The 15,148-nt window shown below is 37.7% G+C and overlaps 1 protein-coding gene across 5 annotated transcripts in view; it reads left to right on the top strand.

Moving 5' to 3' along the window:
- The first annotated feature begins 8,581 nt into the window (after positions 1-8,581).
- Positions 8,582-15,148, top strand: part of LOC131371202 (polymeric immunoglobulin receptor-like) — a 12,639-nt gene continuing 6,072 nt past the window's right edge. For 2 of the 5 annotated variants that reach the window (XR_009207511.1, XM_058419051.1), the window contains exons 1-9: positions 8,582-8,710; positions 8,924-9,238; positions 9,316-9,618; positions 10,517-10,553; positions 10,681-10,772; positions 11,192-11,220; positions 11,480-11,539; positions 12,351-12,413; positions 13,733-13,795. Coding sequence is in view for 2 of the 5 variants with exons in the window: in XM_058419051.1 (XP_058275034.1) it covers positions 8,650-8,710; positions 8,924-9,238; positions 9,316-9,618; positions 10,517-10,553; positions 10,681-10,772; positions 11,192-11,220; positions 11,480-11,539; positions 12,351-12,413; positions 13,733-13,789 (1,017 nt within the window). In the remaining 3 variants the exon portion in view is untranslated. Of the gene's footprint in view, positions 8,711-8,923; positions 9,239-9,315; positions 9,619-10,516; positions 10,554-10,680; positions 10,773-10,985; positions 11,043-11,179; positions 11,221-11,479; positions 11,540-12,350; positions 12,414-13,732; positions 13,796-15,148 lie in introns of those variants that run through there. The other 3 variants (XR_009207512.1, XR_009207513.1, XM_058419052.1) reach the window with 3 other exon arrangements.

Consider the following 15,148-nt stretch of genomic DNA (forward strand, 5'->3'; position numbering starts at 1 on the left):
AATATTTTATCATATTATATTACATTATCATATTATATTATATATATATTATTATTATATTATTATTATTATTATTATTAATGTTTATATTATATTATATACATACTTTTACTTTTATATTTTTTTTATATATACATTTTATATATTTTTATATACACATATATTTGTATATGTATATCTGATACACAATTGGCTTTACATAACTATTGGTGTTTTTTGTAATTTATCGTGTCTTTAATTTGTACTATGATAGTTTTTATTCTTCCTATTTTTCTATATACTGTATATACACTATATTGCCAAAAGTATTCGCTCACCCATCCAAATAATCAGAATCAGGTGTTCCAATCACTTCCATGGCCACAGGTGTATAAAATCAAGCACCTAGGCATGCAGACTGTTTTTACAAACATTTGTGAAAGAATGGGTCGCTCTCAGGAGCTCAGTGAATTCCAGCGTGGAACTGTGATAGGATGCCACCTGTGCAACAAATCCAGTCGTGAAATTTCCTCGCTCCTAAATATTCCACAGTCAACTGTCAGCTGTATTATAAGAACGTGGAAGTGTTTGGGAACGACAGCAACTCAGCCACGAAGTGGTAGGCCACGTAAACTGATGGAGCGGGATCAGCGGATGCTGAGGCACATAGTGCGAAGAGGTCGCCAACTTTCTGCAGAGTCAATCGCTACAGACCTCCAAACTTCATGTGGCCTTCAGATTAGCTCAAGAACAGTGCGCAGAGAGCTTCATGGAATGGGTTTCCATGGCCGAGCAGCTGCATCCAAGCCATACATCACCAAGTGCAATGCAAAGCGTCGGATGCAGTGGAGTAAAGCACGCCGCCACTGGACTCTAGAGCAGTGGAGACGCGTTCTCTGGAGTGACGAATCGCGCTTCTCCATCTGGCAATCTGATGGACGAGTCTGGGTTTGGCGGTTGCCAGGAGAACGGTACTTGTCTGACTGCATTGTGCCAAGTGTAAAGTTTGGTGGAGGGGGGATTATGGTGTGGGGTTGTTTTTCAGGAGCTGGGCTTGGCCCCTTAGTTCCAGTGAAAGGAACTCTGAATGCTTCAGCATACCAAGACATTTTGGACAATTCCATGCTCCCCACTTTGTGGGAACAGTTTGGAGCTGGCCCCTTCCTCTTCCAACATGACTGTGCACCAGTGACCAAAGCAAGGTCCATAAAGACATGGATGACAGAGTCTGGTGTGGATGAACTTGACTGGCCTGCACAGAGTCCTGACCTCAACCCGATAGAACACCTTTGGGATGAATTAGTGCGGAGACTGAGAGCCAGACCTTCTCGTCCAACATCAGTGTGTGACCTCACAAATGCGCTTCTGGAAGAATGGTCAAAAATTCCCATAAACACACTCCTAAACCTTGTGGACAGCCTTCCCAGAAGAGTTGAAGCTGTTATAGCTGCAAAGGGTGGACCGACGTCATATTGAACCCTATGGATTAGGAATGGGATGTCACTTAAGTTCATATGCGAGTCAAGGCAGGTGAGCGAATACTTTTGGCAATATAGTGTATTTTTTATTACCTATATCCCTATAGTTTTCTTGTCCACACACTTTTAAATTCTTTCTTCAAATGTAGGACAGTCATAATAAGCATTTCACTACATGTCGTACTGTGTAGGAATTCATATGTGACAAATAAAATTTGAATTTCCAACATGCTGCTAGTTGTTTTATAAACAGATGTCTGTATGTAACAGCATGAGAGAAAAAAAAAGAAAAAAAGCTGGTATAAAGCGACTTCGACCACAAGTAGGAAGTGCATTCATCACGAGTCTCTTAGAGAAACATGAGCTTTTACTCACTATGTGGTTCTGTAACTCTCATTGGGTTATTTCTCTGTCTATCAGGTAAGAATAAACCTGTATCATTCTTATATACTATGTGGACATTCTTTATTTTCTAAAGGTTTAAATAAGCTCTTATTGATTATTTCCTTTCTTGGAGCAGTGGCTTTTAACATCTTTCATCACTGGTAGATTAAATGTGCCTCAGTAGTGACACAGTGATTCCTGATCACTCTGATCTTCGTGATTCAGTGTCTGAGTAACGCTAATAATGTTTCCTAATGTGGATTCCTTGCAGAGGTAGAGAGCATGAGGACACTGAAAAATGTAGCTGTAAAACGTGGAGGATCTGTCACTATTCCATGTTCATATGAAGGAAAGTACAAAGCAAACCGTAAATTCTGGTGCAAAGGGTACTATTGGCATTCCTGCAGCATCGTAGCCTATGCAAACTCAAGTGAAAGTACATCAGTCATTGATCATCCAGCACAGAATTTATTCACTGTGGAACTGAACAAAGTCTCTGAGTCTGGAACGTATTGGTGTGCTGCAGAAATTGCAGATAAATGGCAACAGGATGACCATGAATATTTGTACCTGATGTTTAGTCAAGGTGAGAAACCTAAATGAGGCAGATTAATAATTGTTATAGAATCCCTTACAACACTCAATTACTGCCTCTATATTCAGATCTGTCAGTGAGGGAGAACAGAGTGAGAGGTGAGGAAGGAGGCAGCGTCACAGTCCAGTGTCTCTACAGCGCTGCATATCAGAATACACAGAAGCAGTGGTGCAGATTCAAAGACAGGAAGTGCTGGACATTTACAAAGACTGAAACATCCCAGAATGCAGCAGTGCAGTTCAGTGATAATGGGAATAGATCCTTCAATGTGCAGCTTAATGGAGTGAAGAAGAGTGATGCTGGCTGGTACTGGTGCAGTGCAGGAGATCTGCAGGTTCCTGTTCACATCAATGTCACTGATCCACCTCCAGGTATTATCACAAACACTGATCCCAACTTTAACAAATGATGAGACAGAAATCACACTGATTATTTTTCTTTGTTTTAACAACAGTGACTACAACAGTGACTACAACAGTGACTCCAACCACTCACCAAGTCAAGAGTCACATGTAAGTAGGAAAGCTCCATTTTATTTAGTGATGGTGTCCTCTGCAGTTTTATACATGATCTATATTTATTAACTGTTTCAAAAAAGAAGTGTGCTTAATGTGCAAAACAAACAAATTATGCAAATAAAAACTCAAATCATTATAAATCTGTCTACATAAAAAATTAAAGGAGTGCAATCACCATGACCCAATATATATGAATGAAGGAAAATATTTCAAGTGCTCAAGCTTTATTTTCTTTTTCTTTAATGTTTTAAACAGATCTGAATCGAAGGCCAATTCAGGTAATATCAGATGTACATATTTGGAAGAAACAGTTCTTCTTAACACATGTTTCTAATTTGAGCTGTATCTCACCCACAGCAGCTTCTGTTCCTTCAGTGACCATGAATAATAAAACCATGTGAGTGACAGACATTTCTTTATAGACATTTATAGACAATTTGTTGCCTTTTTCAGAGATGAAGATGTGAGCATTACATGATCATTTCTTCCTTGTAAAAACTCTCTCATGTCACATGAAATCAATGAGTGCTAAATTCATAGGAAATAGAACTTTACTACTGATATTATTTTATATTTCATGACAATGTACAGATGAGGTAGAAAGTAACAAAATAAATTACATGGTATGGTACTTTAGTAAAATAGAAACTGTAAATGATCTGTGGATGTAGTAATAGTTTGATCATTTCCACTTCTGCCTAACTAGAGAACATGCCAATAGGATGATTTGACTACTGATGATGAATGAATGATTATTAATGCATGATGATTAATGATGAACTGAATTAATGAAGATTTCACTGCAATATTTCACAGCCAGTCTGTGCTTACAAATGTTTATCTATAGTGGGAGTGGGACCCTGACCCATTGGTACCTGCTGGCTCTTCTTCTGCCACTGGTGATACTGGTCATCATCATCTGCATGCTCAGAAAGAAATGTGGTAAGTGTCCCCTGGTGTGTCTGTAGTTTCACATTAGTTCATTCTTTTATTATTTGAAAGGAGCAGGACAGAGATGTTGTGAAAATCCATTTGCTGGAGGTTTATTAACAAGAAATTCAGCACAATCAAATATAATTCAGTGATTCCACAACCAGAGGACAGATTCAAAGATTGGACAGTCAGATAAATCAGTCAGGAGTCAAACACAGCAATCAATATATCTAGAATCTGAGGGCAAACAGGAAAACAGAGGGAATAAAAAGTCACATACACTGATTGTGAAGCCTCGCTAATTATTACCGCTCATGTGAGTTCTGAGCCGTTATACTGTATTTACATGTCATGTATAACCCTTGACTTTCTCCTCTGGAGATACTGTTGATTGCTGACTTTGAGCTTTATGAAGCCTGTAGGCAGAACATGAATGTAATGATTAAGGAAGAATTTCTTTCCTTACTTTTTAGGTAAGGGTGCCCTCTAGTGTAACAAAGGCTATCTTCTTCTTCTTCTTCTTCTTCTTCTTCTTCTTCTTCTTCTTCATCATCTTCTTCTTCTTCTTCTTCTTCTTCTTCTTCTTCCCATCATCTGTGATCTTAATTGAATAGAATTGAACTCAATTGACTCTGTGTTTATTTATTTATTTATTTATTAATTTATTTATTTATTTATTAACTTCCAGAAGCAGAGAATCAAACCAGGACCAGAGAGAGGAGCAATGACACCACTGTTCCCACAGTTAGTACTGCATCTCATGTGTTATTTTAGTGCCTGTTGTACCTTTTAGCAGTTTTAATGAACAGTCATTACCACAATTTCTCATCAGTGCTTTTCATTTAACAGTAAATGAAATCTTTTCAGGCTGAGGAATCCTACAGCTCAATTGTTTTCAAGTCAAGAAAGAAGAAATTAAAACGTTCACATTTTTTAAAACTGTGGCCCAAAACATACACCAGAAAGATAGGAGTTATGACGTTTGACATTTTTTAAACAACTGCAGTCTTTTTTTCTTTTTTTTAAAAATAAAGATAAAATTAAAATAAAAAGATAAAGATAAATAAAATATCTCATTTTCGTTAAGCTGGTTCAGATTACAGTTATATTTAGGTGTAGAACAGAACTGCATTAATTATAATACTATATAAAGAGAAGTGTGTGTGTGTGTGTGTGTGTGTGTGTGTGTGAAAAAGGCCACATTTACAGATGAAGACTCCATTATTTACAGCACTGTGGCTGTTTCTAAGCCAAAGGTAACATCAGTCCACTGGTCCAATTCTACATTCATTTCCAAATGATGATGATGATGATGATTATTGTTATTGTTGTTGTTGTTGTTGTTGTTGTGTGTGTGTGTGTGTGTGTGTGTGTTTGGTGGTTTAGGCTAAGAAAAAGCCCACTAGTATAGCTGAAGACTCCATTATTTACAGCACTGTGGCTGTTTCTAAGCCAAAGGTAAGATCAGTCCACTGGTCCAATTCTACATTCATTTCCAAATGATGATGATGATGATGATTATTGTTATTGTTGTTGTTGTTGTGTGTGTGTGTGTGTGTGTGTGTGTGTGTTTGGTGGTTTAGGCTAAGAAAAAGCCCACTAGTACAGCTGAAGACTCCATTATGTACAGTACTGTGGCTACAGATAAATCAAAGGTAAGAACAATCCACTGGTCCAATTCTGTATCAATTTCCGCATTATTGTTGTTATTATTATTATTATTATTATTATTATTATTATTATTATTATTATTATTGGTGTTGTTGTTGTTGTTATTGTATTCTCCTATTCCGTGTTTCTGATTAGTTTCTGTATTTATACTCTGGTAATGCAATGGCTCCTAAAGTCTTTTTAAAGTGTCCTGATCATTTCTGTGATTTTTACGCCCTAGCCAATATTCTCTGGATAAAGTTAATAAAATACTTTTATTCTTATAATTATAGTATAACTCAAAACAAATCTTTTATTCGTCAGATATGCGGTCATTTTCTCTATTAATTAACCCATGAAGATAAGATGGTTTTTATGTGTATTTACCATACACAAGTGTGTGTGTGTGTGTGTGTGTGTGTGTGTATGGGTTTTGGGTTGTTTAGGGTAAGAAAAAGCCCATTTGTACAGATGAAGACTCCATTATATATAGCCATGTGGCTACACGTAAACCAAAGGTAAGATGGCGATCCACTGGTCCAATTCTACATTAATGTCCTTATTATTATCATCATCCTCACTGTTGTTGTTGTAGAAACATCTACAGGCTTCAGCGTCAAAAGTTAATGAGCAGGATGTGACCTACAGCTCTATAAACACTGCTTCTAAAAATAAAACTGTGAGTAAATTATTTTAAATGAAGTCTGTTCCAGTTCAATCCAAGCTACAGATCTAAGTGTATAAATCCATAATGACTGCTTTACTCACTAATCTGCAGGGACTTTATCCATATCCTGTTCTAGGTGTCTCCAGATGATGTCGCTAATGAGACCCGCTACAGCTATGAGGTTTACCAGTAAGAGGTTCGTGATTAAAAAATGATTCTTAACCCACTCAAATATGTAGAGGAAAATTACAAACCTTTCACACAGCAAGTGTATTTATTCTCTGTAGAGGTTGATTTACTGTTTGGATGGAAGGAAACTGTGTGTGGTGCCTCAGGGATCTCTACTGGGTCTCGTGTTCATCCTCAACATCTTTACAGACAAAATCCCAATCAGGACAAGGACAATGTGAAACTTATTTATAGTGTTTATATTTCATTTTAAAAGTATCTCAGAATCCTTTTACAGTAGCTCTCATCAGTTCCTTCCACATGGTGTACAGCCCTTAAATACAACCTTAGTACACAACATAATACACACACTCCAGAACCCATGAAGCTTAATGAGTAAAAATGTGTAGGAAAATCCTCATCTGTTTTTAAATTAAAGCATACTATTATTACGCTCTGCTACGCTATTATTATAACTGCCCACTGAAGCCAGTGTGATATTATATCCCTTCACACTGTGAAATTTCTACTATATGTACATGAAATACTGAAACATTTTCCAAGGTGAAATGTTTCTCTTTTCATAATTAAGGAAATAATTCAAGATAATGGAGCACAAGCATCATGGACGTTCTGACAAACCGTGCTGGAATCTGATTTTAATCTGAATCGATTAGGCTCGTGACCCTTTAACGATGAACGGACCATTCACTGTGGGAGAATATCACACTCAGTCTCTAGACAGTCCGACTGGATTTTCAGCACCGTGTTTGTTAAACTGGTTCTTTAATCCACGTGAAGCGTGAATAAAATAACACAATATATTTATGGTTTCTAAAAGTGGAAGTGTCAAAGCTCTAAGCAGAAAACCTCAACGTGAATTCATCTTTTTTTTTTTACTTTTTCTGAGAATTGCACCAGAGTGACATCTGATGGGTTTTTCCCAGAATTTCACATATAGTGTATGACACTGGAGCACGACTGCCTGCATTTCTATTAAAACAAAACTATTAATTTCTTGCACTTGCCTTTAAAGACATTTATAGTGTTATATATACTGTACATTGTTAACAAAAATTTAAGCATTTAAGTTTTTTTATGTTTGGAATAAAACGCAATAATTTATTGCTTTACAGTGTGACTGCATTTGTCTGACACATTACACAAAATATCCAAAACATGTATACCTGAAGATGTGAAGGTTTCACTGAAACAAAAGGCACAACATGAATAAACATAACAAAGCACCTAAAAAAACAAACACAGCATTAAACAATGACTTTACACAGACGGGTACAAAAGGGCAGGTATAAATAGGGTAACACATTAGGAATAATGGGAAACAGGTGATAATGTGGGAAACAGACCAATAGGAAAGGCGTGACACAACACACGTGGAGAAACACATGACATAAACAAGCTGTAGGAAAACACCAGGAACTCATCAGGTGTCTGGAACTACTGGGACAATTCCCTGCCAGACCACCAGAGGGGGTGCCAGACACATGATGATCTTTTTAGAAGTATCTGAGTTTTAATTATTTTAATGAAAGTAGAGAAATAGACAGAAACTGAGCTCCAAATTCGGCTAAAATGACTGATCTTTGCTCTGACTGCAGTGGCATGCGGCTATTTTTACAAGCTCTTTTCACAGTTATAACCTGGTTGTGTATCCATATAAGCTATATAAATACATATAAAGCATACATACATACATATAAAGCATTTCCATCATTTTCACCCAGAAATATCAGTCGCTTCACAAGTGCAAATAATTCCCGGTAATGGAGCAGTCTCTCCACGAAAGAATGTGATCATGTGAAAGTGTGAGCTTATAGAAGGTTGAAAGTGGAAGTGTAATGAGTTATAATTTCAGTATCTGGTGTCAATATCTGGAGACATTTCTTTTAGAGTCTCTGTTTTTTCCTGCAGTTGTTGCCTGTGGCTTGTTCATTTACAGATCTAACTCTACATCTGGACTTTTGTAAAGCAGCTTTCTGACAAATCTCAAAAGGAAAACTATGCACACTGACTTTTAGTTCCTCTGTGAATGTAATAAAAATATCTCATTTTATTTCTTTATGCTTGTATGCATTTATTACACTATTAGAACTATTAGAGGACCGTGGAATTTCCAACATGCTGCTACTGGTTTTCTAAACAGATGACAGAGTGTGTAACAGCATGAGATAAAAAAAGAAAAAAGGAGGTCAGCTGGTATAAAGCGACTTCAACCACAAGTAGGAAGTGCATTCATCACGAGTCTCTTAGAGAAACATGAGCTTTTACTCACTATGTGGTTCTGTAACTCTCCTTGGGTTATTCCTCTGTCTATCAGGTAAGAATAAACCTGTATCATTCTTATATACTGTGTGGATATTCTTTATTTTCTAAAGGTTTAAATAAGCTCTTATTGATTATTTCCTTTCTTGGAGCAGTGACTGTAACAGCTTTCTTCACTGGGCCTCAGTAGTGACACAGTGATTCCTGATCATCGTGATTCAGTGTCTGAGTAACGCTAATAATGTTTCCTAATGTGGTTTGCTTGCAGAGGTAGAGAGCATGAGGACACTGAAAAATGTAGCTGTAAAAAGTGGAGGATCTGTCACTATTCCATGTTCATATGAAGGGCAGTACAAAGCAAACCCTAAATTCTGGTGCGAAGGGTACTATTGGCATTCCTGCAGCATCGTAGCCTATGCAAACTCAAGTGGAAGTACATCAGTCATTGATCATCCAGCACAGAATTTATTCACTGTGGAACTGAACAAAGTCTCTGAGTCTGGAACGTATTGGTGTGCTGCAGAAATTGCAGATAAATGGCAACCGGATGATCGTGATTATTTGTATCTGACGATTAGTCAAGGTAAGAAACCGAAATGAGGTAGAATTATAATTGTTATAGAGTCCCTTACAACACTCATTTACTGGCTTTTTATTCAGATCTGTCAGTGAGGGAGAACAGAGTGAGAGGTGAGGAAGGAGGCAGCGTCACAGTCCAGTGTCTCTACAGCGCTGCGTATCAGAATACACAGAAGCAGTGGTGCAGATTCAAAGACAAGAAGTGCTGGACATTTACAAAGACTGAAACATCCCAGAATTCAGCGGTGCAGTTCAGTGATAATGGGAATAGATCCTTCAGTGTGATGATGAGTGGACTGAAGAAGAGTGATACTGGCTGGTACTGGTGCAGTGCAGGAGATCTGGAGGTTCCTGTTCACATCAGCGTCGGTGGTGACACTTCAGGTAACTTCCAACAGTGATTACCCTACTGAAAAAAACTCCAAGCAAGTCAAGTAGGCTTGGGTTGATGTATTTAAATGGACACTTACAGGTTGAGTTGACCAACTGCCTAAGGCTGGGTCCAGCTGGTCAAGTTGACCAGCCTGGTTGGTCACTCTAATTCTAGCCAATTAAGCTGGTTCTAGATGGTCATGTTTAGTGATGGTAGTGGTTTTAGTGCTTTGGAAACTTAGAGGCCGGTGCTAGTTGGTAGGGTTTGGGGGCTTTAGAGGTTTTGAGCATGTACAAGCTGATTCTGGTTTGTGAAGCTGTTTCATGCTGATCAGGAATACTTATTTTTAATCAAGCAGTTTTAGACATCTGTAGGATGACTGGTCTGCCTGGTTCCAGTTGGTCAGGATGACCTGCCTAGATGGTCAGAATGGTTTTATTAACTCAGGTTGGTTGTAGTTGGTCAGTTATGGATTTAGATTTGTTGACCAGCTGATGAGACCAATTAACCGCTGGACCAGATTGGGAGACCAACAAACCAGCCTGGTTGGTCAAGCTGGTTCTAGCTAGTCAGGGTGGTTCTACTTGGTTAGGTGTAATCTTTTTTAATTTCTTTGTCAGGTAAAAAAGTTCATTATTTCAGTAAACATGTGTGAGGCTGAAATGTTCCTGTTCCTTTTGAATCAGAAAACAACATCAGCATAAATCTGAAACTGAAACTTTGTTTAAATGCCAACACTTTGTTTCAATTAAAGCCACATTTACCATTTGTATAATATGTGTGTATACCCATAGATTATTTTCAACTTTATAATCCCATCATAAAGCAACTTTATGCAGTCATGATGTCTGCCAAATGCCATAAATGTGAATGTAAATGTAATTTCCTTTATGTTTACCCTCACTGCAGGTCTGAACGAAAACCACACAGAAGATTCTACACCTTTGTAAGTACTGAGCTATTTTGTGACCCTACAACCAAATGTGTATAATTGTTTGACGCATAAAATTATTAGGCGTGATCACTAATAATGAAAAAATACTCTTGTAAATGTGTCTCTGATTATACAACAGTGACACATTACTGACTCTTTGCATCATATCTGGACTCTTGTTGGTGCTCATGGTGGTTGGTTTGGTCATCTGGAAGCATAAACGGAAACACAGTCAGTAGCCTTTTTCATACATTCTCAATATATATATAAAATATATATATATATATATATATATATATATATATATATATATATATATATATATATATATATATATATATCCAGTGTCTTAATATAACTTCTTTCTCTTTCTTTTCTCTCTTGGTAATAATTACCCAACAATCCCTATGGTACGTATTTATTATTTTAACATCTGTACTTTAGCTACTCTATCTACATTCATTAGCCATGTTAGCAGCTAAAGCATATATAATCACTAGGGTGTGTGACTTTACAGTCTGGATTATAAAGAAATCAGAGTCTTTAAGTCAGGATAATAAATGAATATTTATTACTTTTTCTTCTTGAAGTAGAGAAGTGGTTCTCGTGTTAGCAAATTTTCTTCTCTTTTCTTTCAGCTGGACTATTAGCCGCAAACAAAGGACATAGCCACAGTCTGGTATGTGTTATACTTTATATAGTTACTTCATGTAGTCCCCTGCATTGCAAAAGCTCACAGTGGTATGAAAATTGACAGCTGTTCTTCCCTTTTCTCAGACAGATAAATGCTGATGTGGTTTGTGATGCTATTTTTTTCAGACAATCACAGAGCAAACCTCAGAATCATCATCAGCATGTTTTTTTTAATATAGAGGATCCAGAAAACAACATTTCCTTATTATTCACACAATTCCGTGTGTTTGTGTCTCCAAATGCAGAATCCCAAACCATGTGAGCGTGCAGTGACTTCTAGCACTGTGGCGGAAGGACAATACAAGGCACATTAAATTTACTCTTTGTTTTTTTTAGTTTTCCTTACCCCCCAAAATTAGGCAGGAAAACTGAGCAGGAAATATTATAAATATAAATAAAATACAAAAATCAGCCTCTCTTTTATCTTGAAGTTAACAAGAAACCAAGAATCTGCATTTTGTCATGTTACGAATGGTAACTGTATCTTTCCTCACAGAAAACTAATCCATAATCAACAATTACACACATTTTAAATCTGTTTAAGTTCAGCATCCAGTATTCAAACCCCTGTCTATTAGCTGTTACTATAGCAACGATAATGATAATTATATGGAATACGGTAATATTACCTGATTTGAGTTTGACAAGGGCCAAATTGTGATGGCTAGATGACTGAATTCTCCAAAAATGCAGCTCTTGTGGGGTATCCCTGGTCTGCAGTGGTCAGTATCTATCAAAATTGGTCCAAGGAAGGAACAGTGGTGAACCGGCGACAGGGTCAGTGGCCAAGGCTTATTGATGCACGTGAGGAGCAAAGGCTGGCCCGTGTGATCCGATCCAACAGACGAGCTACTGTTGTTCAAATTGCTGAAGAAGTTAATGCTGGTTCTGATAGAAAGGTGTCAGAATACACAGTGCAGGACTGGTCAGGGCTGTTTTGGCAGCAAAGGGGGGGATCAACACCAATCAATCAATCAATCAATCAATCAATCAATCAATCAATCAATCAATCAATCAATCAATCAATCTATCTATCTATCTATCTATCTATCTATCTATCTATCTATCTATCGAAATGTAGTACAGATTAAAATAAATGTGTGTTTGTATCTACAGGGGTCATCAGTTTCTGAGCCAGACGTCACCTACAGCTCAGTCACAATCTCTCAGCCTCCAATGGTAAGAATCACATATAATGAAATACTAAAGCACAGAACATGGTCTGAATCATGTATCAATAAATCAGCTGAGCAATACATTTCAACCAGTGCATTCATTTTAACCCAGATTACATAACAGTTGCATATTTTTAAATTAAATGTAAATTTACATTCATTCGAGTGGGTTAGTGGTGAGCATGTTTGCCTCGCACCATCAGGTCAAGTCAAGAGTCAAGAGTCACATTTCACACTGCCACCAACTGCTGCTACGCAGAAGTGTATATGTTTACAAGAACCCTCTTGTTTACAGTTCTCCTATTTTGGACATTGCACTGCTTATACATTGAATAATACCTATTTTGTCTATTTTGTGTGTCTGTCCTGTACTGTTTTGTTTTGTATTGTCTGTTTGCACTGTCTTTGTCTTGCGCTGTTTGCACCAGGTTGCACACTTTATGTAGCTAGGACAACTTACTTTCTACGTTTAGCTCTGTGTTGTTTTGTAGCTCTATGTTGTTATGTTGTTTTATTTAGCACCAGGGTCCTGGAGAAACGTTGTCTCAGTTCACTGTGTACTGCGTCAGCTATACATGGTTGAAATGACAATAAAAGCTTCTTGACTTGACGTGACTTGACTTTACTTGATTGGCATCTCTAAATTGTCCATAGTGATAGTGTGTGTGTGTGTGTGTGTGTGTGATGGGATGGTACCCCATATATTAAACACTATATTGCCAAATGTTTTGGGACATCTGCCTTTACATGCATATTGAATGTAATATAGAGTTGGCCCGCCCTTTGCAGTTATAACAGCTTCAACTCTTCTTAGAAGGCTTTCCACAAGGTTTAGGAGTGTGCTTATGGGAAATTTTCTTGAAAAGCGCATTTGTGAGGTCAGGCACTGATGTTGGACGAGAAGGCCTGGCTCACAGTCTCCGCTCTAATTCATCCCAAAGGTGTTCTATCAGGTTGAGGTCAGGACTCAGGTGCAGGCCAGTCAAGTTCCTCCACACCAAACTCTCATCCATGTCTTTATGGACCTTGCTTTGTCCACTGGTGTGCAGTCATGTTGGAACAGGAAGGGGTCATCCCCAAACTATTCCCACAAAGTTGGAAGCATGAAATTGTCCAAAATGTCTTGGTATGAAGCTGAAGCATTAAGAGTTCCTTTCACTGGAACTAAGAGACCGAGCCCAACCCCTGAAAAACAACACCTGACTTGGAAGGGTGTCCCAAAATTTTTGGCAATATAGTGTAGGTTCTCCAAAACCCTGTGTAAAATAAGCGCTATAAAAAATACGGTCTATAGATATTCTATATTCTTTTATTTATTTTCAGGTCTCTGCAGTTCCCCCTGATAACAGCGTCATCTACAGCTCAGTAAAACATCAGTGATGAAAGGTCAGTATAATAACAACCTCAGCTATTTACATGCACATTTCAAGCACACTCACACGGCCAAGTAAGGAATAAAACACTGTTTTTTGATGTACATGTGCTGTTTTAGGAAAAACAATCAACGACTATGTATAGCACAGTTACTGTTATCACGCCAAATTTGCTTTTTCTTCTATTACCACAAATCTTGAAGTGTTTAATTCCTCTTATACTGTACCACAACATTTAACCAACCGCTCATCATACTTCAGGTTAGTTCCTCTTATGGCAGGTTATAACAGATGTAAATGCAGGAGTCACTCTCTCTTCAGCCTCTCTTTTATCTTGAAGTTAATAAGAAAAACAAGAATCCGTAGCTTGTCTTGTTACTATTGTCTGAGCTGCTGTTATAGACAATGAATCAACATCTGACCAATCAGAATCGAGAATTCTGATGTGCTGTGGTATATTAACGTATATATGTAACGTCTGGGACCCCCGCCCTATGTGGGGCTCGATCCCAGACGCCCGTGGTGTGTGTGCGCACGCCAGCACACGGTGTAATGAGACCCATGCGCAGGATTCAGCGAAGCACTGCTTTTATTACATTTAAGACGCGACATAGGGAAACAAATGTAACACAAGACATGGCGTGGTTAACTAAACAAAACTAAACTAAACTAAACAAAACCAAAACCTAGACCTTAGCTTGGACATGGACCCTAGCAAACAAAACCCCAACAGAAACCACGGTACAGATAACAATCATGGACAAAGACACAAACACAAGGATCCCTATTTATAGGGGTAGACATTAGGGCTAATGGGATACAGGTGACAATCAGGATAGGAACAATAGGAAGGGCGTAACAAAAGACACACAAAGAAGCAGGCTTCCAAGGTTCACCTGCCAGCGCCCTCTCTGGGCCTGGCAGGGAACTGTCCAGCTGTTCCTGACAATATATTAATGTATTCAGATTTTTACTATATTTTTCAGTATTGGTGGTGTAGATGTAGCAGTATTAAAAAAAGCTTGAAACTCAGAATATTAATCAACAAAAAGATTCATTAATATTCTTATATTTAATGCCATTATTAAAGATTATTCAGATATGACTCATGTGTTCAGCGCATTGTACTTATTCAGAATTTTCTGTCTGTCTGTCTGTCTATCTATCTATCTATCTATCTATCTATCTATCTATCTATCTATCTATCTATCTATCTATCTATCTATCTATCTATCTATCTATCTGTCTGTCTGTCTGTATGTCTGTCAATCTGTCTGTCTTTCTGTCTATCTATCTATCTATCTATCTATCTATCTATCTATCTATCTATCTATCTGTCTGTCTGTCTGTCTGTCTGTCTATCTAT

This window comes from Hemibagrus wyckioides, linkage group LG20 (assembly GCF_019097595.1).
Source record: "Hemibagrus wyckioides isolate EC202008001 linkage group LG20, SWU_Hwy_1.0, whole genome shotgun sequence".
NCBI lineage: Eukaryota > Metazoa > Chordata > Actinopteri > Siluriformes > Bagridae > Hemibagrus > Hemibagrus wyckioides.